At 36.3% G+C, this 23,176-nt stretch overlaps 2 protein-coding genes across 2 annotated transcripts in view; one reads left to right on the top strand and one right to left on the bottom strand.

Moving 5' to 3' along the window:
- The window catches only part of LOC142339313 (activin receptor type-1-like), a 361,804-nt gene that overhangs the window by 103,629 nt on the left and 234,999 nt on the right, over window positions 1–23,176 (bottom strand). The gene's annotated exons all lie outside the window — the stretch shown is intronic.
- The window catches only part of LOC142339945 (putative protein phosphatase 2C T23F11.1), a 26,459-nt gene continuing 4,652 nt past the window's right edge, over window positions 1,370–23,176 (top strand). Inside the window, exons 1-5 of the mRNA XM_075390314.1 lie at window positions 1,370–2,285; window positions 9,380–9,529; window positions 9,889–10,028; window positions 20,900–21,125; window positions 21,664–21,809. Of these exons, the coding sequence (XP_075246429.1) occupies window positions 2,183–2,285; window positions 9,380–9,529; window positions 9,889–10,028; window positions 20,900–21,125; window positions 21,664–21,809 (765 nt within the window). The 5' untranslated portion in view covers window positions 1,370–2,182. The remainder of the gene's footprint in view (window positions 2,286–9,379; window positions 9,530–9,888; window positions 10,029–20,899; window positions 21,126–21,663; window positions 21,810–23,176) is intronic.

The raw sequence follows: 23,176 nt of genomic DNA, 5'->3' as shown, positions 1-23,176 counted from the left end.
CAAATAATTTCACCTTGTTTATTGTGTCAAAATTGCGAAACATAAACAGCCTAACCATTGCAGAAAATGAACACATGCCCAAAATATAAAGTGGACAAAAAAGAAGTGAGTGTGTAATAAAAAATTGAAGAGAAACATTCTTTATCCATTTGATCGCTGTAGTCGTACGTACTGCGTACAAGCATAGGTATTAAACATTGAACACCACTATGGCTATGGTGTAACGCATTACTCTAACTTCAAATTGGACGCAAAAATTAAATTAAATTTTCATATCTTCTCATTTTACATTCCGTCCAAACAAACAAACTACCGCAAAATTTGCAAATTTGATGGAAAAATCTCGCTTGGCACTTTTCGCACGTGTAATGTACACACAGTTGCATTATCAGTTGTAATTTGAGTAAGTTGCCTCGTCTCAAGGAAAAATTAAAAGTGCTCGTTTTCATTTTAGCCCATTTTTTCTTTAGGATCATTTATTGAACTATATTGATGAGGTCTGCATAACTTAAGTTGACTTATGTTAACTTTAAATAACTGCAATTATAACTGAGCATGGTGCACAGCAATGAGATTGAGAGTTGCAGTTATTATTTTTTTTTTTGGGGGGGGGGGGTCTTTTCCAATATAGCAACTCCCATGAAAATATAGCCCCCCAATTATTATGCTACAATTACCATGATTGGGGGGGGGGGGGTATAGGTTACGAACCACAGAGCTGGGGGGGGGGGGGGCTATCATGGGAAATGTCCATTTTTTGTTATTTAAGTTTAACCTTATCAAAAAGGAAACAGGAAATAAAATCGAACGACAAGTGGTTTTTTAATCGTATGTTTGTTTTTGCGTTTCCAGCGTCAATTACTAATTAGTAGTTCAAATTTTTTGGTTCACATTGAAAACTTCCTTACTATAGTTTTTGCCAATTTTTTCTTTCAGTTTGCGTGCGTAGGTGAGGAGATTTCAAGACATGCAAACAGATTTAGACCTTTTGCGCCACTTAAGCAACCAACATTGATAATGTTTTAGAATGGTAAGCAACTATTCACAAGGGTTTCCCTACGTTTAAACGGTCAAATAACGGAAAAGATCCCAGGTTTGTTTAAAATGACAAAATGATTTTCTTAGACTGCTCATAAATTGTTTTTTCATTTGCAAATTTTGAACAGTACACTTTCGAAGACTAGTTTGAACTTTTCACATATAGAACCAATCAAAATATTATAAAGCAGCAATTTGTACAGTCATTAGCTTTATCAACCAATATTACATATACATTGTTTTATAGCATGTGGTGTCTGGCTTTTTAATGAAAGAATCGTAATGAAAACGATAGAAAAACATCTTATAGAAAGAAAATGGTGACTTACACATTGAAATAAGCCGATAAAAAGCTTTGTCAAAGTACAGCGTGTGCAGCATATGAAAATATTTACCAATTTTGTTAATTCAGCTCATAGCTTGTTTATAACAACACTATAAACAGATACATCAGCCTTTTATCTCGTTTCTAATCTTAAACCATGATCTACCGTAACACCAAAAAAAACAGTCAGGAGTTTGTTGCTGACATTGGCTGTATTTATGTGTGTATTTAATAAGATAAAAATCTCTAGAAATCAATGGTTCATGAAAAGTAGTTAAAATTTAATTAAGAGCAGACTTAATACTATTTATCATAATAGCGGCCCACTTTGTACGCATTTTGAGTGAAAACTGTTTTATTGTTATCGATAACATTCAAAATCATCGTCTTATTACTTGTTACAAAACCGACTTGAACCAATTGATTCGGTTTCAATTTGTTACTTTTCAACTATGCTAACTTGACCTATGCTAGATTATTATTGTTTCAAATTATACTTGGTTACACAATTGTAAGTGGAAAATGGCATTTCTTTCATCGGTTTATTATTTATAACATTTTGGTGATAATACAAATTTAAATTATTTTTATTATGAGGCTGAAACGTCCCTTATTTTCCATGCTATCCGAATTAAACCAAGCGCCCTCTAAATTGGTCAAAATATGTTTGTAATATTCGAAAACACCCATTCAGTTTAGGTAGTTACAGATCAACGCCGAGCTATACGGACAATTACCCTATTACCAGGGTTGATTACTAAACTTGTTTGTTATTAAACAGTCGATCAGTGACTTGTGATAACCCGTTAGTTATAAAAGATGGGCCAGGTGTTGTCTGAGCCAATCACTACCAAACATACAGCATTGCAAGAGAGCTCCTCTCTCAGAGTCGCCTCTTCTGCTATGCAGGGATGGAGAACAAGTAAGTTTTTTATTACAATTTTGTACACAAATATTACTATGGGAATATCTGTATCTACATACCAGCTTAACGAGAAGTATTGAAAAAAAGCTCTATAAATCCACAACAGGCTGCTGATAAAATATACTGAAGCCTCCAATATGGGCTTCACTTAATTATTTTTTCTCGCTCTTAAAATTTAATCTAGAGGTTATAAAAATCAATTTCAGGTGAGTCAAGGCTGTGAGTGGATGATTAAAAACTAAACCTAAAAACTAATTGTGCTGAATGTCTTATGTATGTTTCATGAAATTTATGGCATGTAATTTTTTTAATAAACAATATATTTTTATGTATTGAATAAAGAAAAATTGAATAGGATTTTAATGATGTAACATAGCTTTGACAATTCTGATAACTTGCTTATGAAATTCTGAATTAGCTAAAAAGTTATTTATAAAAGGTCGGAATACAGTAAAAAAACAGCATTCAATTGTTTGGAAGCACTCTTTACACAAAGATGAGAAAAATTGTTACAAAAAATTTTTGAACAAATGCATACGCAGACTGTACATTTATATGTAACTAGTTCGCTGACGTGGATGAGTACCACAGTCAGTACCAGATAGCAACAACAAGCGTTATATTATTGGAAAGAACGTTAGTTTTTGTTCCGACCCCTCTTTACGGGGGAGGAACTATATACTCAAATGGGTTTTTTGTTCAGACAATTTTGACCGATCGATATATTCATCGTTCAGAGTCGTGAGTGGTCTGCGGGGTAAGCGGGGTCGGAATTTGATGTGCAAACGTACATTACCGAACCTCCTTGTTTTAATAGATAAGCAAAAATTGACGCAAAGCTGCGCAAAGCGGCGCAAAGTCTCTACTTTTGTGGAAAACAAAAGAACAGATGAATTGAGTTCAAAATTTAAAATGCAGTTTGGTTGAAACGTCTAATTACAAGTGATGCACAGGATGATCCATTTCCATGTCAGAAGAGAATATTTTCCGAAATCTAATTTTTCCCTTCTGATGCCAAAATCATGAATCTTTAATCGACAAAAACATGAAATCAAATTTAGTTCGGATCTGAGTTCAAATTTTGTACTCTTCTCACCAATGTAAACAACCCATTCAGCAAAGAGTTCAATTAGATTTCACTTTATGAAAAAATGGTTTTTTTCCAGTGTATATGTGATCTCATCATGCCAGTTAATCTGCTTCCTATTTGCATCCACCTTTCACAAAAGAAGCCAAAAAATATAAGATTGATTCCGTGGAAAATTAAGCAACTATTTGGAATAATGAAAATTGATCAAATTCAAAAATTGCTGAACTCTATACCAGCGTTTAAAAATGATGAACTAAAAACTTTTTGGCAAAAATCTGTCTGTTTACGCTATTTTAAAAAATTTTTAATACAATCTCTACCAAATCGTGTTAGCTTTCTTATGAGTTGGTAAAAATTGAATTCAGTACCTATACAGAAATCAGAATTCGAAAAGGGGTATGAATAAGATTTGAGAAGCAAAAGTTTATTTCAGATCAATAAATTTATCAATACAACCGCCAGCCAAGAACAAGGAAAGATAAAAAAAAATAAAAAGAAAAGCATTTTGTGTCAATTAATTGAGGTTTCTATCTTTAATTGAAACAAAACAGCTTCCCTGTTGGATAACTAACGAAACTATTCAAATTCTAACGAAACCATTCAACGAAACGATTCAAATCTAACGAAACCATGCAAATCAATTTGATCTCTCGGTCAACCTTTTGTTCTTCAAAAAGTCATAGTTCCTCCTTAGTAGAGTAAATGCAACGAAAACTACTGATTGGTACACAGGAACCTTTTTTTTCCGTTGCTACCAAGACTTCGAATGTTTTTCAAATAGTGCTAATGTTATGCAAGTTGTTTGGTTTGCATCTATGTTTCGAATCTTTAACACAATTGGATCACTGAAGTTAATTTTTTCAAAAACTGGCGGTTTTCTGTGTTCTCATGAAGTTGATGAGTTCAGATCCTGATTGCATGCAAATATGAAAGAACTGAGCGAGATGAAAAAAAGTTTAAAAAAAAACTGGTGAAAAAATATTTTATAAAACAGTGAATTTTAAATGGCAAATATGTCCGGAGAATTTTAAACCGCTATTCAATTTTTCTTTTTTCTCAAATTTTGGGGATAATAATTTAGGTTTCTAAAATAGGATAAGTAGACAAATTTGAGATATGATAGAGGAGTACACAACAGGGTATAAACATTTACCAAGTTTTTGTTAATCGGAAAACTAGTTATAAAACTAATTTTTGATACAAAAGTGCAAAATCAATCTCTTTTAAAATTTTGATTGAAAAATAAAAACTCTGAGTTATAAAAAATTGAACACTTTATTCCTGAAATGATTTACAAAATATATCAAGCAGTTAGTTTATGTTAATATTTTAATTATAGTTGTTCTTTAGATAATCAAATGAAATCTCGGGTTGAGGTCCCATCTACACCCATCAATCGATCTTTGTAACTTAATAGAGTCTATGGCTGCGTCAATTTAGCGTCGTTAGCAGTTTCTGTTGGGCATAGAAAATTCATAGAACATAATGTTAAGTATAAAGATATTGCGTTCTTGTGTCCCTTGCTTTCTCTATTGTTCCATTGCTGACCCTTGACTTCAATCACGTGTATCGTGCTCCTTATCAAAGATTGGATGAGACAATATTATGATCAAGAGCTGAACATTGAACATTTACAACGCAGTAACATAGAAAGGTAATTTGCTTGAAAAATAAATATAGTTCAGCTGCTCTTGAAATCTTTCAGCCGACATGAAACAATTCTATGAAATTATTCTGAGCCATCTATTTGTTTACGGGCATCATTAAAGTCATGATTGGAAACCATCGTAAGGATTTGGCAGTTATAAAGTTACGAGAATCGATCGATAACACTTCCGTTTCTATGAAATTTCACTGATCAATCACTTGGTTTAACATTTCTTACGAATTTACCCTGTTCCGTTGGTATCATAACTTGGGATCAAGTTGCTCGCACTTTTTCATGATTTATTTAAAAGTTGAGAAGTTTGCACTGCAGTGTGATCTTAAATACACAATGAAATTTTATATTTTAAATCAGTATAAGCGTAAATCTTTTTATTGTCTTACAAAATAGAGAGGCCAATTCCAAGCAGCACTTTGTCTTTTATATGTCATTTAATTGTGATTTTTATCTTGAATTGAATCTACACAGTCCCCTTGTTTGACTTGAAACCATTCAAACTAACAAAACCATTCAAAACCTAACAAAATCATTCAACAAAACCATTCAAATTTAACAAAACCCACCTAAACCAATTTAATCTCTTTCCAATTTTTGTTCAGCAAAATGTCATAGTGCTTACTTAATAGAGTTAATGCAAGAAAAACTACTGATTGGTACCCATGAAAATTTTTTGCGTTGCTAACAAGAGTTCAAATGTTTTTCAAACCGTGCTAATGCTATGCATGGTGCTTGTTTTGGATTTTTTTTTCAAATCCTTAACACAATTGGATCACTGAAAATAGTTCCTTAGAAACCGGGCAGTTTTCTGTGTTCTGAACATTTTGAAGAAATTGAATCTTGATTGCATGCAACTTTTGAGAAAACTGTGCGAGATAAAAAAAAATGAAAAAATGTGAAAAAACTGTGAATTTTAAATTGTAAAGATGTTCAGGAAACTTTAAACCGCCATCCAGTTTTTCTTTTTTTCTGAATTTTGGGCTATTAATTTAGGTTTCTGAAATAGGATAACTTGAAAAAATTGAGAGATGATGAAAGAATACACATCACGGAATATATAATTATCAAAAATTCATTCGTCGGAAAACTGTAACGCTATTTATAAAACTAATCAATTAAGAAAAATGGAAAATTAAATCGCTCAATCACTTTGGATATTAAAAAATTTATGATAACTTTGAGATATAATTTAAAAAAGTACACCTTATTTCTTGAAATGATTTAAAAAATACATCAAACATGTATTATATGTAAACTTTCAAATTAATTTGTTCTATGGAATAATTATTCGTTATAATCATATGAAATTTTACTATAGAGTCTATAGCTGCGCCTGCTTAAGTACATTAGCAGTTTACGATGGGCATAGAAAATTCATTAAAAAAAATGTTGAAGGTTATGCGTTCTTGTGCCACTTGCTTTCTCATTTTGTTGCTTTGCTGTTCTTCACTTCAATCATGTGTATCGTGCTCCCTATCAAAGATTAGATGACACAGTCTTATAATCAAGAGCCGACCTTTGAAGCTTTGCAACGCAGTACGGTAGAAATGTACTTTGCTAAAAGAAATTTAGTTCAGCTACTCGTGAATTCTTTCAGCCGACATGAAACAGTTCAATGGAATTATTCTGCGCCGTCTATTTGTTTACGGGCTTCATTTAAATCATGATTTGAAACCATCGATAAGACTTGTCATTTATCAATTTACCTGGATCGATCAATGGAAATTGCGTTTTCTTTTATATTTCACTGATTCATCACTCAAATTATCAATTTTTACGAATTTACTCTGTTCCACTGGTATCAAAACACGGGAGCATGTTGCTACCACATTTTCAATGTCTATGTAAAATTTGAGATTTTTGCCATGCAGTGTGTTCTTAAAGAAACCGTCTATTTGAAATCAGCTGTCAGCATAATTCATTTCATTATCTTACAAAATAGTGAGGCCAATTCCTGACAGCACGTTGTCCCTTTTATGTCATTTATTTTTGGTTTTTATCTTTAATTGAGACATTACAATTTCCTTGTTGGATTTTTAACGAAACCATCCAAAACCTAGCAAAACCATTCAATGAAACCAATCAAAACTAACAAAACCATTCAAAAAAATTCAATTCAAAATGTCATAGTTCGTAATTAGTAGAGTTAATGCAACAAGAACTACTGTTTGGTACCCCTAAATAATCTTTCCGTGGCTACCAAGAGTTCGAATTGTGCTAATGATATGCAAGTTGCTTCGTTTAAATCTATGTTTCGAATCTTTAACACAATTGGATCACTGAAGTTAATTCTTTCGAAAACTCGCGGTTTTCTGTGTTCTCATGAGGTTGATGAGTTCAGATCGTGATTGCTTGCAAATATGAAAGAACTGAGCGAGATGAAAAAAAAATTAAAAAAAACTGATGAAAGATACTGTGATTTTTAAATTATAATTATGTCCAGAAAACTTCTACCAGTAAACTGCTTTTCAATTTTGATTTTTTTCTGAATTTTGGGCTATTAGTTTAAGTTTCTAAAATAGGATACGTTGACAAATTTGAGAGATGATAGAAGAATACACATAAGGGAAAATACAATTGTCAAACTCTGTTCATCGGAAAACTGTAACGCTGTCTATAAAAGTAATCTATGAAAAAAAAATGCAAAATTAAATCTCCTAATCAACTTGGGGATTGAAAAAATTATAATAACGCTGAGATATAATTAAAAAAGAACACTTTAATTCCGGAAATGATATAAAAACTACATCGAGCATGTATTATATGTAAACTTTTAAAGTTTAGTTGTTCTATAGATAATCATATGAAATCCTGGTTGGGGTCCCATATACACCAATCGATCGATCTTTTTAGTTTATTAGAGTCTATAAATGGGCCTACTTAGCTACATTATCATTTTACGGCACGCATAGAACTTTCATAGAAATTAATGTTAAATGTAAAGGATAAGCGTTCTTGCACCCCTTGTTTTCTCACTTGTTCCCTTGCTGTCCCTTTATTTCAGTCATGTATATCGTGCTACTTAGCAAGGATTAGATAACACAATCTTATGATCAACAGCTGAACGTTGAACCGTTACAACACATCACCATAAAAAGTACTTTGTTAAAACAATATATAATTCAGCTACTCGTGAAATCTTTCAGCCGACGTAAAAAAATTCTATGAAATTATTCTGAGCCATCTATTTGTTAGTTGGCTTCATTAAAATCATGATTTGAAACCATCAATAGGATTTGGCAGTTATGAATTAAATAGGATCGATCAATAGAAATTCGGTTTTTATGAATTTTCACCGATCCATCAATGGGTTTATCAATTTTTTTGAATTTACCCTGTTCCATTGGTATCACAACCCGGGATCATTTTGCTTCCACGTTTTCAAGATCTTGTAGATGATGGGAGATTCAAAGTTGCCTTTAGACAGGATGCGGAAAAAATTGACAGTATCAATTCCAACTCTCAACTCAAATTTGATCACGTCTGTTTTTCCATATTTTTTTCAAACTGATTTCATTTTGCTAGATGACAGAGGAACACGCATTCATTTACGGTTGAACTGATTGAGAATAATTGTGTCGCCCTATTGGTTTCTGAAGTAAATAGTAAACAATCTCACGCTATACATGATGTAATCATTTAACGGTTTTAATCATTTTTTTCGAGACTAAAGCGGATACAAAGAAAAGAAAGCGGATTCATTTTTACTGTTATGTTGACAGACATCAATGTCAATGCTTGGTTTATGATATGATCACTGACAGTTTAGCTAAAAAAACTCTATGCTTCGGTTAATTCACCGCATGATCTGAGGTGACGTGATGTATGAGGAAAACGCTTGTCTGATTTTCTCAATCTTTGTTTTTTTTGTGTATGTTTCACTCTTTCTGTCAGTAAGATAATGTCATTGTTTTCTTCTGGTAGATATAGAATCACAAACGATCCAATTTGGGCAGAGAGATGTTATAATTCAAGTTAATTTGGTCTTTTTCTGCATATGTAGTGTTAGTGACAGACTTTAGGCAGACGAATTTGACTCGGAATTTTATAAAAGCGCTATTGAACCCTTGTGATTTCATTTGTATGATCATTCCCAATCATTTCGGGCTGCGATGCAACTCAAATGTGGACTCAAAGTGCTCATGATATGCACTAAAGTGTCGATTTGACGACGAAAAATTTTACAATTCAAAATTTCACAATTCAGGTCTATTTTCGAACTTAAATTTTATCAAGGAACTAAGAAGATTATGACAAGCTCTTTAAAAAAGTAATTAGGATAAAAATTGTAGCACGCTAATTGCAAGTTTTTCTGATGCGATATGGATTTTGTTGTAGCCATGGAAGATGCACATACATGTATGATGTCATTGAAAGAGGACCCTGGCAGCCAGTTCTTTGGAGTGTTCGATGGTCACGGGGGTGCCAAGATAGCCCATTACGCATGCAAACACCTACCACACAGAATATGCTCCAGATTAGAGTACAGTTAGTGGACACCTTTGAGCTTTCTTCTTTACTCATATATTTTTTGTTCAAATGATTGATTTCAAATTAAAGAATGGTTCAATAAAAACTATAATCGAATAAGAACGAGAGCGGGATTTTTGGCTGCCATGAATATGGCCATAGTAAAAATTCAGAACTGAAAGTTCATGATTCAGTACTGGGTGACTCTGGGACTATAATCCGGGCATATAGTAGATTTGCAGCTATATCTGCTGTACTTCTATAAATTTTATTTCTGTGTCGTTACTGACTTTTTTATCCTTTTTTGATACCAGAAATTTAAATTTTCTCCACTGGAAATTGGGAAAGGAGATTATATATCTTAATTGTGTGTTCAGAAACTGGCCAGGTGGAGAGTGCGAGTAAGAAGGCATTTCTAGAGTTAGATAAGGAGATGATGACCAATGCAGAATTAGCCAATGACTTCTCAGGCACTACAGCATGTTGTGTCCTCATCAGACAGAACAAATTATACTGTGTAAGTTAAACTTCATTTAATACCAACGCAATATTTCCCTTAAATCTTTATAAGATCCCAGGTTTTTTCCCCGCTAAGACACGGAAGATCCGAGGATCTCATTGGGTAATTTACTGGGAATTTCAGGATGAGCAAGATGGGAAATGCGGGAAATATAAGATTCCTGGCGGGAAAACCCGGGGAAGAAGAAAAACTGGTGGGTTTTTTGGGATTATCTGGTGGGTTCTCACCGGGGAAACCTGGAACTTTAAGATCCCCGTAAGTATTTCCAGGAACAAGCTGCTGGGATATTAGCAGAAAAAATGGGAAGTTTAAGAATCCGGTAAGGGTTTTCCGGGAACAAACTATCGGGACCTTACCGGGATTTTTCCTCTTGAAAAAAGGTGATCAAATTGTTCTTCGCAAAAGAGGCAACACAACCTTTGATGTATTAAGCAAGGAGTACATAGCCGCTCAATAGGGGAACAAAACGTTTAGAGCACTACCAATAAAGAAAGCTTAAGATTTGCAAGAAATTTTACTAAGATTTTGTTCGAATTAACTTGTGCATGTAAACGACGAAAAATTTTTTGAGCATTAGGCTTCATTGTCAATATATGCAGTGACTGATGACATATGCAAATAAGCGCTTAAGATCTGCAAGATTTTTCACTAGGATTTTCTTCAAATGAACTTGTGCATGTAAACAACGAAATGCTTTTTAAGCATTGTCAACATATGCAGTGAATGACGCAATAAGCAGATTCACATTTAAGGTTTGCGAGTTTTTTAATATAATTCTTTGAATGAACTTGTACATGTCAACAACGAACCGCTTTTAAATTATTAAGCCTCATTGTCCACATAAGTAGTGAATGATGATATATGCAGATAAGCACGTAAGATTTGCAAGAGTCTTTTACTGAAATTCTTCTCGAATAGACTTGTGCAATTGAACAACGAAGTGTTTTTTGAGCATTGAACCTCCTAGTGAGCAATGTTAACTGGAAAATCGAATTGTCTTCTGTTTTCCGCTTTTTTACTGAGTTCCAAAAAACTCCAGGGTTTCCAGCTTTGTAAGTTGAGAAAAGTTGAGGTTTCTGGGTTTTCCTCTGAGAGTACCAAAACATTATATATATCTCGGGTTTTCCCGCCAATTGTCCCGCGAAAATTTAGTATTCCCTTGTTTCCTGCAAAGATTAAAAATAAAAGTTAAAATTCCCGGTTTTCCTGGCACGGTTTCCGGGATTCTATGCACTGGGATCATATAATGCCCCGGAAGTTTTAGTAAAGTCCTGGATTAACTCTTGGTAGGTTGTAGGATTATGTTGCTAAGGATTGGAATATCTTCAGCAAGCTTGCTTGTATACGCGCGATACAACAATTTTTATTAACATCAGTCTTTTTAGTCTCGACAGGTTTTCTGACACATAAAAATATTGATTAAGCAAGCCCAGAAAAGTATGTTCCACGCAATTAACTGATCACGCAAAATAAGTAATAGTGTGTACCACGCAAATTAAGTATTATCTTATTTTTAGCTAGCAAAGTCTCATCAGGACTAATTTGGACCAGTTAGACTCGAATAAAAACTAAAATCGAACATGTTTGTCAAAAAAATTGAAATATTTTTGGTTACGAATTCAGCGAATTGATAGGAGGAAACAATTGACACTACAAAAACTGAGGCTAATCAAATGGGGCTTGAAATAATAGTAAAAAAGTAGGAAGAAATAAAACAAACACCCCCCATGAATGCCACAAACCGATTGATATTTAAACATACGTTAACACACTTTTTTTTCAAATCAACTTGAAGAAGAATCTTTGAATGGACTTTTAGTGTCATTCACGCTATAATTTTAGTTACAATGCAATCAAACAAAATGACGTAATAAATTGTCCTCAAATGTTTAATTTAGTTGGAAAAAAATCATTTTGATGGAGAACTAGTTAATAAAAAACCATTTGTTTTTATTTCCTGAATCGACATCTTTGACATAAAAAAACGAATCACTTTGGAGGTTCGTGCCTATGCAATGAACGAAACGCTTCTCAAAAACTGTTCATACTGAAGTGGGGGTTTATATTTATTCAGCTTTTTTTCACAGTTGATTTTTCTTTCAGCTGATTCAGCCCTGATTTTATTAATTCTAAAACCTCTGAGTTTTGCATTTCTTACAATTGATAATTTATAGGATCTGACAAAGAAATATTCACACTGCTAAAAAATTCGAGTTCTTCACACCACTTTATGCACTATCACATTTTCACAGAAGTGAAAAAATGCTCGATTTCATGAAAATGCCCAAGATTACACACGTTTCTTGGGCTCTATTTCATGGTATTTCATATAGTTCACAACAAAATTTAAAAAACAAGATTTTTCGTGTGCAAAAGACTGAAATTTCATTCTGTTAATTGCGTGTGAACATAACCAAAAAAATGTGACAAATTTACATCAGTTCGCGCAAGATAAGATGCCTTCTTCTTTAACAATTGGCTTTGTTTTAATAGGCAATCATTTGAAGGTTAAAATAAAATTTGTTAATTTTTGATTTTGTATAGACAAAATAGAAGTTGCATTAACCAAAATCAAACCAGAAAAAGATCATTGTAGAATAATTTGTTAATCACATGATTCAGACAGAACTTGCTGTTATCTTATACCTCTAAATCTCTATCAAGTAATGTTTCAAACATTTTCAAATACAGCAAAAAGACTTGAAGCAGCTGTGAAACATTTAACATCTTTTGTACTAAAGATAAGCTCATTATATCACAATAGGATTTTTTTGTGTGGAAATTTGCGCGAAAAGAATGTAGTAATGAACACTCTCTTTCTGATTTTAATCCAGCTATGTTTTTATAACAATTTTTGTTTCTTGGGTGATTTCATGGTTTTTCAGGAAGGCATTAACAAAAAAGATACAAAGTGTGAGTGCCGAGCTTAACTAAAGTTCCCATATTTGTTAAGCAAACAAATCCAGCTCTGAATTGGACATATATTACTCAAACTTTGGTGTACGATATATTTAAAGCCAAACAATTACGTCAATTTGTCACCAAAAACTTGACGTGGATTTCCAATACAACACAACAATTCTTGACGTCAGTTTTGCATGGAAAAAATGACGTTTTTAATGCCGTCATAGCCAACCAATCAACGATGCAGTTTTGACATGTAGAGCAGTATAAATAGAGCTTGAAAAACTACCAAAAAGGAGCGGAAACTCGATGAATTTGTGATATTAAAATTGAAATAAAGTGCGTATTGAAGCACAATTCCTCGAGCAGTAAATAACTGGTTACTGTGTCCTGTATCGACAAAATACTTGGGAAATAATTCAACTGTTGGCATCCCAAATTTTGATGTTGTCAAATCGTGAGTACAGAGAGTAAAACTCCACTTAAGTTTAAGTTTAAATATTTTTGCAAAACAGGTCTTAGACATATATCTTTGTCTTCGATTTGTTCAGATATCAGAGTGAACTGGTATACATAAAAGGGATTGCGTATTTTGTGATCTGTAGTAAACCCAGTCCAGTTTGATATTGAAAAAACTAAGATTAGCAGTTAGTTGTGAATTGAAATTGTAATGCAACGGTAAGAATATAGCGGATATACAGTTACAAAAGCGAATAGCAAAAACACAATATCTGGACAGATTTGTGGCCGCTGAAACGAACTGGGCGGTGTAAAGCTTTCCTCGTCATAAGTGGGAGAGCAGCCGTTAGATTTGGTCCGCCCACCCGGACAGTGGAAGGCAAACTGCTGTCCAATCTGATGAAGAGAGTGTCAAAGGCACCCACTAAAGAAAATCAAACGAAACAACAACGCAACACCAGTGAGGCAGAGCGAAGAGTTCAATTCACTGAAGCAGCTATAGTCCCATACGAGTGGCTAACCCTGCGTAAAAGCAAGAAGCAAAGCAAAAGCGAACAGCACCCAGGCAATTCAAGCACAATCAGCAGAGAACAGCTTCAGGCAACAGTTCAAAGGCACGACAACAAGCTTCAAGAGTTAGTGGACGAAGTCAACACTAAAAGAAGACTTGGTCAGAGAATAATTGCAGATTCAGATCGACCCAACAAACTAAGGGTACTCTATCAACAGACTGTTCATTTACTAGAGGAAGAAATACCCAAGCAATTGCAGCGTCGTAACCAACTTGCACCCTACCCAACAAACTTTCTTGAAGAACAACTACAGCAGGCAAGAGAGTGCAAAGCAATCTGGATATTCATTGGCTTGCATATATAAGCAAAGGCACGCAACCAGAAATGAATACAGAGCAAAGCAACACGAGTCAAGCAGTGAACGAAAGTGAGAGTAACAGAAACTATCCAACGGACAATTCAGCTACCCAAACGCTACAAAACGGCACAGTAGCAAACGATCAGGATACGGAGAATATTTCTGAAACATCTTCAGCAAATCAAAGGCGCGAAGAACGGATGAAGAAGTTCGATATTGAGTTCGAAACACAGTTGCGGCTCGAACAGGCAAGGTTCGAGCGAAGGAAGCTAGAGCTCGAGATGCAGATGCAGGAGTTAGAAACCAAGCATCAACTACTGGAACAAGAGCGTGAACTGGAGCGCAAAGTGAAAATAACAGCATTAGAGAATGATGATGCTCGTTCCCAATCAACCGGTGCTCGAGATAAATCAGCCTTCAACTGGACCCCAAGGAGAAGAGATGTCTCTGACTGGGCCAGCAGGATCGACCCCCTTCTAACCCCAAGCAGTGCAAGAGCTCGCTTCGATGCAACCCCTGAACTGAACAGGCAGAGTCAGTTCTCACGATATCGAAACCGTTCATCAAGTGCTGAAGACAGGGACGCTTCCCCCAGAGCTGGATTACGATACAACAGTGGATATGCAGGTAGCAGTAACCTACCTAAGTTGAAGTTGAACAGCTTCGATGGAAACCCTCTCGAATGGCCGGAGTGGTCCAGTATGTTCATTGCTACGGTGGATAGACGACCAATACCAGACTCAGAGGAGATGAGCCATCTCAAGACCCTCCTGACAGGCAAGGCAAAGTCCGCGATATCTGGAATGGGCTACTGTGGGCAACTCTATGGTGCTGCTTGGAGCATTCTGGAGAGGGAGTTTGGACGGCCTCATGTGATCATCGATGCACAGTTGGAGAGTCTTCGCAAGGCTAGTCAGGTGAAACCACACGACTCAACAGGTCTGATCAGTTTCTCAGTTATTGTATCAAACTTTGTGAACGTGCTCAAAGAGTACAAGCAGATCGGCGATCTGCAATCAAGCTCGACACTGTATATGGCAGTAGATAAACTACCTCAAGTTCTCAAAGAGAAGTGATGGTTCTATGTTGATGATAAAGATGAAGACTGGCCTGATCTGATTATGTTTGAAAATGGCTATCACGAATGGCATTCGTGCATGAAGGGTTTTCAGCTTTCAAGGGAGAGCGCAAGGACGAAGACCGAAGAAGCACGAACAGAGACAAACGGTTTTCAAAGACATCGAACTTCAGTGCGAGTTCAAATGTGGAAGAGGTGAAGCAAATGCACAACGACCACTGCACGCTAGCTGATGGCACTCACAAGATTTGGAACTGTCCACTCTTCAGGAATATGAGTGTGAATGATCGGTATGCAGCAGTGAGGAAGCAACGCTTATGTTACGGATGTCTGGGCAAAGGACATGCAATCAAAGATTGTAAAGTCAATGCGTGCGGTATCAATGGATGCACCGAGAAGCACAACAGATTGCTACACTCAGAAGTTCAAATGGACGAGGGCAATCACGCAGTCAACGTAAGCGCAGCAACAATCAACAAGAGTAACGAAGTTACGAGCTTTCTTCAGATAGTTCCTGTCTCAATACAGAGCGGTGGCAGCAGGCTGAAGACATATGCTTTACTCGATAGTGGATCAACGGTTTCATTCATCGATCAAAGTTTGCAACAGAAGTTACGAGCTCAAGGCACCGATGCAACACTCAACATAGCAGGCATACACGGAACGAAGGATCTGAAGACAGAAAAGATTCCTCTCAAAATAAAGGGATTACATTCAAAGGTGCATTCAATCGAAGCGTTTGCACACCCGTCAGTTTCGTTGGGAAACACAAACTATGACTACAGCAAGCTGAAGCAAAGCTTCAACCACTTGAGTGTTCTCCCAAGCAAGAGCTTCAACTTGAAGGAAGTTGGCATCATCCTTGGTCAAGATGCTTACAAGCTACAACGCCCATTGGACTACAAGATAGGATAACGAAGTGAACCTTTCGCCGTTCTAACAGAATTAGGATGGGTAGTCAGTGGACCCATGACGGGAAAGAGAAGACAAAATGTTTGTCATTTCGCCTTCACAGAGGATGTGAAAGTGGCTGAGAATATCCAAACGTGGCGGGACATAGAAACATTTGCCTCCAAAACCAACGTTGTCAGTCAGTCAAAGAAGGAACTGCAGGCACAAAAGAAGCTAGAGTGTACGACGAAAATTACAGGCGAGTGGTACAAAGTGGGAATGCTATGCAGTGAACCAGAGCCAAACCTGCCGAACAACTACAGCTCAGCCTTGGGTCAGCTTTTCTCACTGGAGCGAAGATTCCAAAAGGACCCAAACCTGAAAAGTTTGTATCAACAGTCAATAGATACCGATGTTGAAAAGGGATTCGTACTGGACGAATCCGAAGTGAAAGGCACCTTCAGTAAGGAATGGTATTTGCCTCATCATCCTTTGCTACACCCGAACAAGCCTGGCAAAGTAAGACGTGTTTGCAATGCTGCATCAAAGTACAAGGATGTATGCCTAAACGACAAGCTACTAGCAGGACCCGATCTACTACATGGATTGATCGGAACAATATTCAGATTTCGTGAGGGACCAATAGCCCTAACAGCGGATATCGAATCAATGTTTCTGCAAGTACAAGTTCCCGAACAGGACAGAAGTTGCTTGAGGTTTCTGTGGCGTCCAAGAACTAACGAACCTGTTCAAATATACGAATATCAGCGACACGTATTTGGAGCTAAGAGTTCTCCAACATGTGCAAATTACGCTCTCAAGCGAGTGGGACTGGACAATGAAGAAATGTATCCAATAGCAGCAAAGGCAAAACAAAACAACTTCTACATGGACGATTTCATCAAATCAGTAGAAATCCCTAAAGAAGCAATCGAAGTCTTTAATCAGTTACAACCTCTTCTCTCTCAACACGGATTCGAGCTGGAGAAGTGGATAAGCAACAACGATGAAGTTACCGAAGCAATCCCAGAGGACTTGAAGTCGATCAGCAACACAAAGCAAGTCGAGGTGGAACCCAACGCGGAGGGATCTTCAGTGCTTGGACTACAGTGGACTGTTACTGACGATAGTCTTCAAGTGTGTAGAGGTACAAACAAAGAAATTGAAACTCCAATAACTCAGAGGAAGATTCTGTCACTTGTCTCTTCAGTATTTGACTCGATCGGATTGTTTGCTCCGTTCAGTGTTCACATGAGACGACTACTAAAAGGCATTTGGATTAAGAATGGACAACATTGGAACAAAGAAGTGGAGCCTGGTGAGGAAGCAGAAGAATTTCTAAGTTGGAAAGAACAACTTCCAATTGTAGCTGAAACAAGCATTGCAAGAAGGTACTTCTATACAGCAAGGGACAAAATTGAACTTCATGTGTTTGCCGACGCATTTGAAGACACGATGTGCGCAGTGGCCTATCTACGTTCACAACCTAAAGAGTACTCAGCCGACTTAGCATTTGTAATTGGAAAATGCAGGGTGGCACCGATGAGGCATCTTTCAATACCACGCTTGGAACTGCAAGCAGCGGTGATGGCAGTGAGGTTGAAGGAACAGATAGTCAAGGAACATGAGATGAAGATAAGCAGTTGCAGTTTTTGGTCAGACTCAACTACAGTATTACAGTGGATACACAGCTCCCATCGTAAGCAGCAAGTGTTTGTGGCCAATCGAGTTGCTGAGATACTGGATACAACTGATGTTTCACAGTGGAAACATGTGAGCGGTATCAACAACCCAGCTGACATTGGCACGAGATCAATCAACATTGAAGAACTCAAGAAAAGTGAGTGGCTCACTGAGCCGGCCTGGTTGAGGCGACCAGAATATGAATGGCCAGAGCAAGTGAACCTAGTCTTCGCCTCAGATGAAGAGAATATACCCGCATCGGTCTTTGCAACACAGACTGAAGAGAAGAAAGCTGTTATTCAGTGGGAACGATTCTGTAACTTCAAGAGGCTAGTGAATGCAGTGGCATATGTGCGGCGAGCCATGAGCAAACACAAACCATCAACACTTATAGTAAGCGTTGAAGAACGAGAAAAAGCAAAAGCAACAATCTTCAAGCTACTACAGCAAGAACAGTTTAGTGAAGAGAAATCTCTCAGGGCTGAAAAGGAAATTCCAAAAAGCAGCAAAATCCTACAATTCTCACCCTTTCTAGATGAAGAGGGGCTTATTCGAGCCAAAGGCAGAATAGGCAAGAGTCAATTGGATTTCGATGCAAAGTATCCAATATTGCTACATTGGAAACATCATGCAGTTGAATTGTTCTTGCGAAACGAGCGCAAGAACAATCAGCATGAAGGCACTGAGCATGTAAGAAACATTGTTCAGCAGAAGATGTGGATCCTAGGCATACGAAATGCCTTGCGATCAATCAAGAACAAGGGTGTAACCTGCAGAAAGGGCAGAGCACAAACGATAGCACCAGTAATGGCAGATCTACCCGAAGAACGGCTAGATGCTGCAACAGCCTTTACAAATGTTGGAGTGGACTACTTCGGCCCTTTCATTGTGAAGATTGGGCGAAGGAACGAAAAGCGACGGTGTTGTCTGTTCACATGTCTAACTGTGAGAGCAGTGCATGAAGAGGCAAACCAAGTACAAGGATCAGCGACAACGGGACAAACTTTGTTGGAGCTGAAAGAGAATTTGCAGAATATGTTGCAGCATGGATCAAAGAGAGGATCGAAGAACATTTGATTCAACAAGGGATCAGATGGAAGTTCAACCCACCCGCAGCACCTCACTTTAGAGAAGTATGGGAGCGGCTGGTCAGAAGCTGCAAGAAAGCAATGTATGCAGTGTTGGGGAACAGATCAGTCACCGAGGACGTTCTATCAACTACGATGTGTATTGTGGAACAAACGATGAACGCAAGACCGTTGACTTCGGTCAGTTCAGATGCTAATGACTTAGAAGCATTGACCCCTAATCACTTCTTGCTTGGCAACAAAAACATTTGCCTACCCTATCTACCATGCGCAGAGGAATTTGTTGACTGCAGGAAACTCTTTCGACAAACTCAAGCATATGCAAATCTCATCTGGGACAGATTTCGTAAAGAATACTTGCCAACTTTGAATAATCGGCAAAAGTGGAGATCTACGACGAACGAGAACTTTAAAGAAGGAGATCTCGTTTGGTTGATCGAAGATAGTGACAAGCGAGGATACTACAAACTGGGTCGAGTTGTGAAGACCATGGAAGGGTCTGACGGAGTGATTCGATCAACGAACGTTAGAACGAACGCCGGAGTTTACAAAAGACCAGTAGTGAAGCTCGCCCCTGTACTGCCAAACGAGAGAGATGTTTTCACTAAGGAAAAAAGGGCCGGCGATGTGGAGGCCGAGCTTAACTAAAGTTCCCATATTTGTTAAGCAAACAGATCCAGGTCTGAATTGGACATATGTTACTCAAACTTTGGTGTACGATATATTTAAAGCCAAACAATTACGTCAATTTTTCACCAAAAACTTGACGTGGATTTCCAATACAACACAACAATTCTTGACGTCAGTTTTGCATGATGAAAATGACGTTTTTAATGCCGTCATAGCCAACCAATCAACGATGCAGTTTTGACATGTAGAGCAGTATAAATAGAGCTTGAAAAAATAACAAAAAGGAGCGGAAACTCGATAATTTTGTGATATTAAAATTGACATAAAGTGCGTATTGAAGCACAATTCCTCGAGCAGTAAATAACTGGTTACTGTGTCCTGTATCGACAAAATACTTGGGAAATAATTCAACTGTTGGCATCCCGAATTTTGATGTTGTCAAATCGTGAGTACAGAGAGTAAAACTCTACTTAAGTTTAAGTTTAAATAGTTTTGCAAAACAGGTCTTAGACATATATCTTTGTCTTCGATTTGTCCAGATATCGGAGTGAACTGGTATACATAAAAGAGATTGCGTATTTTGTGATCTGTAGTAAACCGAGTCCAGTTTGATATTGAAAAAATTAAGATTAGCAGTTAGTTGTGAACTGAAATTGTAATGCAACGGTAAGAATATAGCGGATATACAGTTACAAAAGCGAATAGCAAAAACACAATATCTGGACAGATTTGTGGCCGCTGAAACGAACTGGGCGGTGTAAAGCTTTCCTCGTCATAAGTGGGAGAGCAGCCGTTACACAAAGAACTTAATTAAAACTAAGTGAATTTTTCATTAGTGATATCACACGAAAATTGTTTTATTGTTTGTCACACGAAAAACATTTTCACGTGAATTTACACGACTTCATGGTTTTCCTCACACAAACAGAATTGTTTAATTGAACTCTCTGGATACATTCTGCTATTATATTTTTTTAATTTTTCAACGCTGTGTTGACTTTTTTCTTAAATTTGTCCAATGCATCAGAGCTGTAGCTATTATAAATCAACATCTTTAAGCAGAATCTCAAAAACCGTAAAATTTCAGAATTGTTCAGAGTTTACATATTTGGTCGTGGACATTGCGTATTTTTTAAAGATGTGCATTTAATGATGTGCATTTTACCATAGAGAATTTGGTAACTACATGTCAAAATAATTTTCCCTAAATTTAACTTATCTTAAACTTACTTTTAAAGTTAAACTTATTCGAGGCTTCTTTTCAGATCAACGCGGGAGACTCCCGGGCAATAGCGTCGATCAAAGGCCACCCTCTCTCCCTGTCCTACGACCACAAGCCAAACAACATAGGAGAACAGACGAGAATTGTGAAGGCGGGTGGCTTTGTGGAACTCAATAGGGTCAATGGCAACCTCGCTCTCTCACGGGCACTCGGAGATTTCTCTTTCAAGAGGAATCTTAAAAAACAGCAAGATGAACAAGTCGTGTCAGGTGAGTTGGAATTGCTTCAAGAAAATAGGCATCTACGGCTTTGATAACTTCATGTTGCATACGTTTTCCACTGTTAATAAATATTTGTTACATAAAATGATTAATAATACAACTTCAAAAGATTTATTAAAAAATTGGCTGCAAGAAATCTATAGTAACCTGCGGAGATATCTTCAAGCGTTTTGGATATATGAACCTAGAAATTAAAATGAAAAAATTCTAAAGGATAATTTCTTGGAATGTAAAAATTAAATTGACAGCTTTTTGATATCACCTACGGCTACGGGTAATTACAGTCTTAAGATCATTTGTCTATTACAAAGTTATAGCATTCTTTGACCAAAACTTTGACTAAGAAATTTTGAAACAGGAATGAACTCTTCACAATGAACAGCTTCGTCTTTTTTATTATCAGAGAAACCACTAAAACGACAGGGTAATACAAAACATAGCTGCAGTGGAACTTCAAAATTGGGCTAAGAAGTTTGTGAATTTGAATAATTTTAGCTGGATTGTTATGAGAGTTAGTTCTTTTCAGCTATGCCAGATGTGACAGTGCATGATATCAACACAGATTTAGAGTTTGTTCTGATTGCATGTGATGGCATCTGGGATGTGCTCTCCAATGTAGAAGTAGTCGAATTCTGCAGACACAGGATAGCCAATCAAATGGAGCCAACAAAGGTATTCTACCTGTTAAGATGGTACCCCAGTGATTCTGGGATTTTTATCGTGTAAGATTTGATAAGATACTGATCAAAAATCTTTATCGTGTAAGATCTTATCTGGTCTTACACGATAAAAATTTTTTCCCACGTGAACTTTTTTTGTGTAAGATCTTCAACAGATCTTCTAAGTCAATAATTCAATTTTGCTTTATTGTTATCATATAAGATCTGATAAGTTTTTTATCAGATCCTAGACGTTCACGTAGGGCTGAATTTTTATCGCGTAAAATTTGATAAGACATGTTCTAATGATTTCAATATTGCCTTATGACGCAGTCAAGTTCCTATGGAAGTAAAATATAATCCGTAAACTAACAAATTTTGCAACAAAAGCCGTTTGTTCAGTGTCATTGGCGACAGTTTGATTCTGACTCTCAACTAGGTACTATGGCTCAATTTTACAGTTCAAGATAATTTTGATATTTGAAAAAACTTTTCAGCCTTTTGATAATCACTGCTTCGGACAAATAACTCGAACAACTTTTTTTCACAATATATTAAAATTCTCAGAAGACAATGTAAGATAATTTTCTCTTTTTTGCTCTTACACTCAAGTGTTGCATGATGTAGTTTTTTGCAACTGCTTGAAAGCAACACTGAATTGTCTCCAATATGAAGAGCATGCCATACTTAGATATTTTTTATCGCATAAGATCTGATAAAAATTTTATCAAAAAGATGAGTCATAGCTTTCCAAATGTTTCTCTTACAAGAGCTTATAAGATTCTTATAAGATCTTACACGATAAACACTTATTTTGATAAAAAATAAGCGGGATCCAAGTTGCTTTTAAATAATTTTTGCTCCTCTCAGAAAATTTCTCTCTGATTTTTGTTTGACCGAGATATTAAGAAATTGACCATTCCTGAAAAATATATTATAGACTTTTCGTGAGACCAAAAGTGTTGTCCTCTGCATTAATTCAACAAAAAATAATACGCAGTCTTTTCCGTTTTTCTCAATCGAAAGCAGAAAAGGAAAACTGGAAAATGAAAGATGGAACAAGTTTTATTTTTGAAGACTGGGTTGGCATAAGGCTCCTAACCCCAATCTGAGGAAAACTGAGAATAGAAATTGATCAGGCTCGTCCTTTTTCTAATTAGATTTTTTGTTTATGATCAATCGTAAAAACGATGACAATCAGATTTTTTATTAAGAGTGGAAAAATTTACGAAAGATGAAAAACTTAAAACTTTTTTTTGCATCTCAGAAAGATAGAAATTTAGAAACAATGCAACGTTTTGCGACAGTTTTTTTCTCGCATTAGGGAATTTGTTATTTCAAACAATAATTGGCTTCGCAATTGTCTTTTAACATTTTGCT

The sequence above is a fragment of the Convolutriloba macropyga genome, chromosome 5 (genome assembly GCF_964194025.1).
Source record: "Convolutriloba macropyga chromosome 5, txConMacr16.3, whole genome shotgun sequence".
In the NCBI taxonomy this organism is placed as follows: domain Eukaryota; kingdom Metazoa; phylum Xenacoelomorpha; order Acoela; family Convolutidae; genus Convolutriloba; species Convolutriloba macropyga.
The sequence above is the reverse complement of the archived record's forward strand: the minus strand, read 5'-3'. Positions and strand labels throughout refer to the sequence as shown.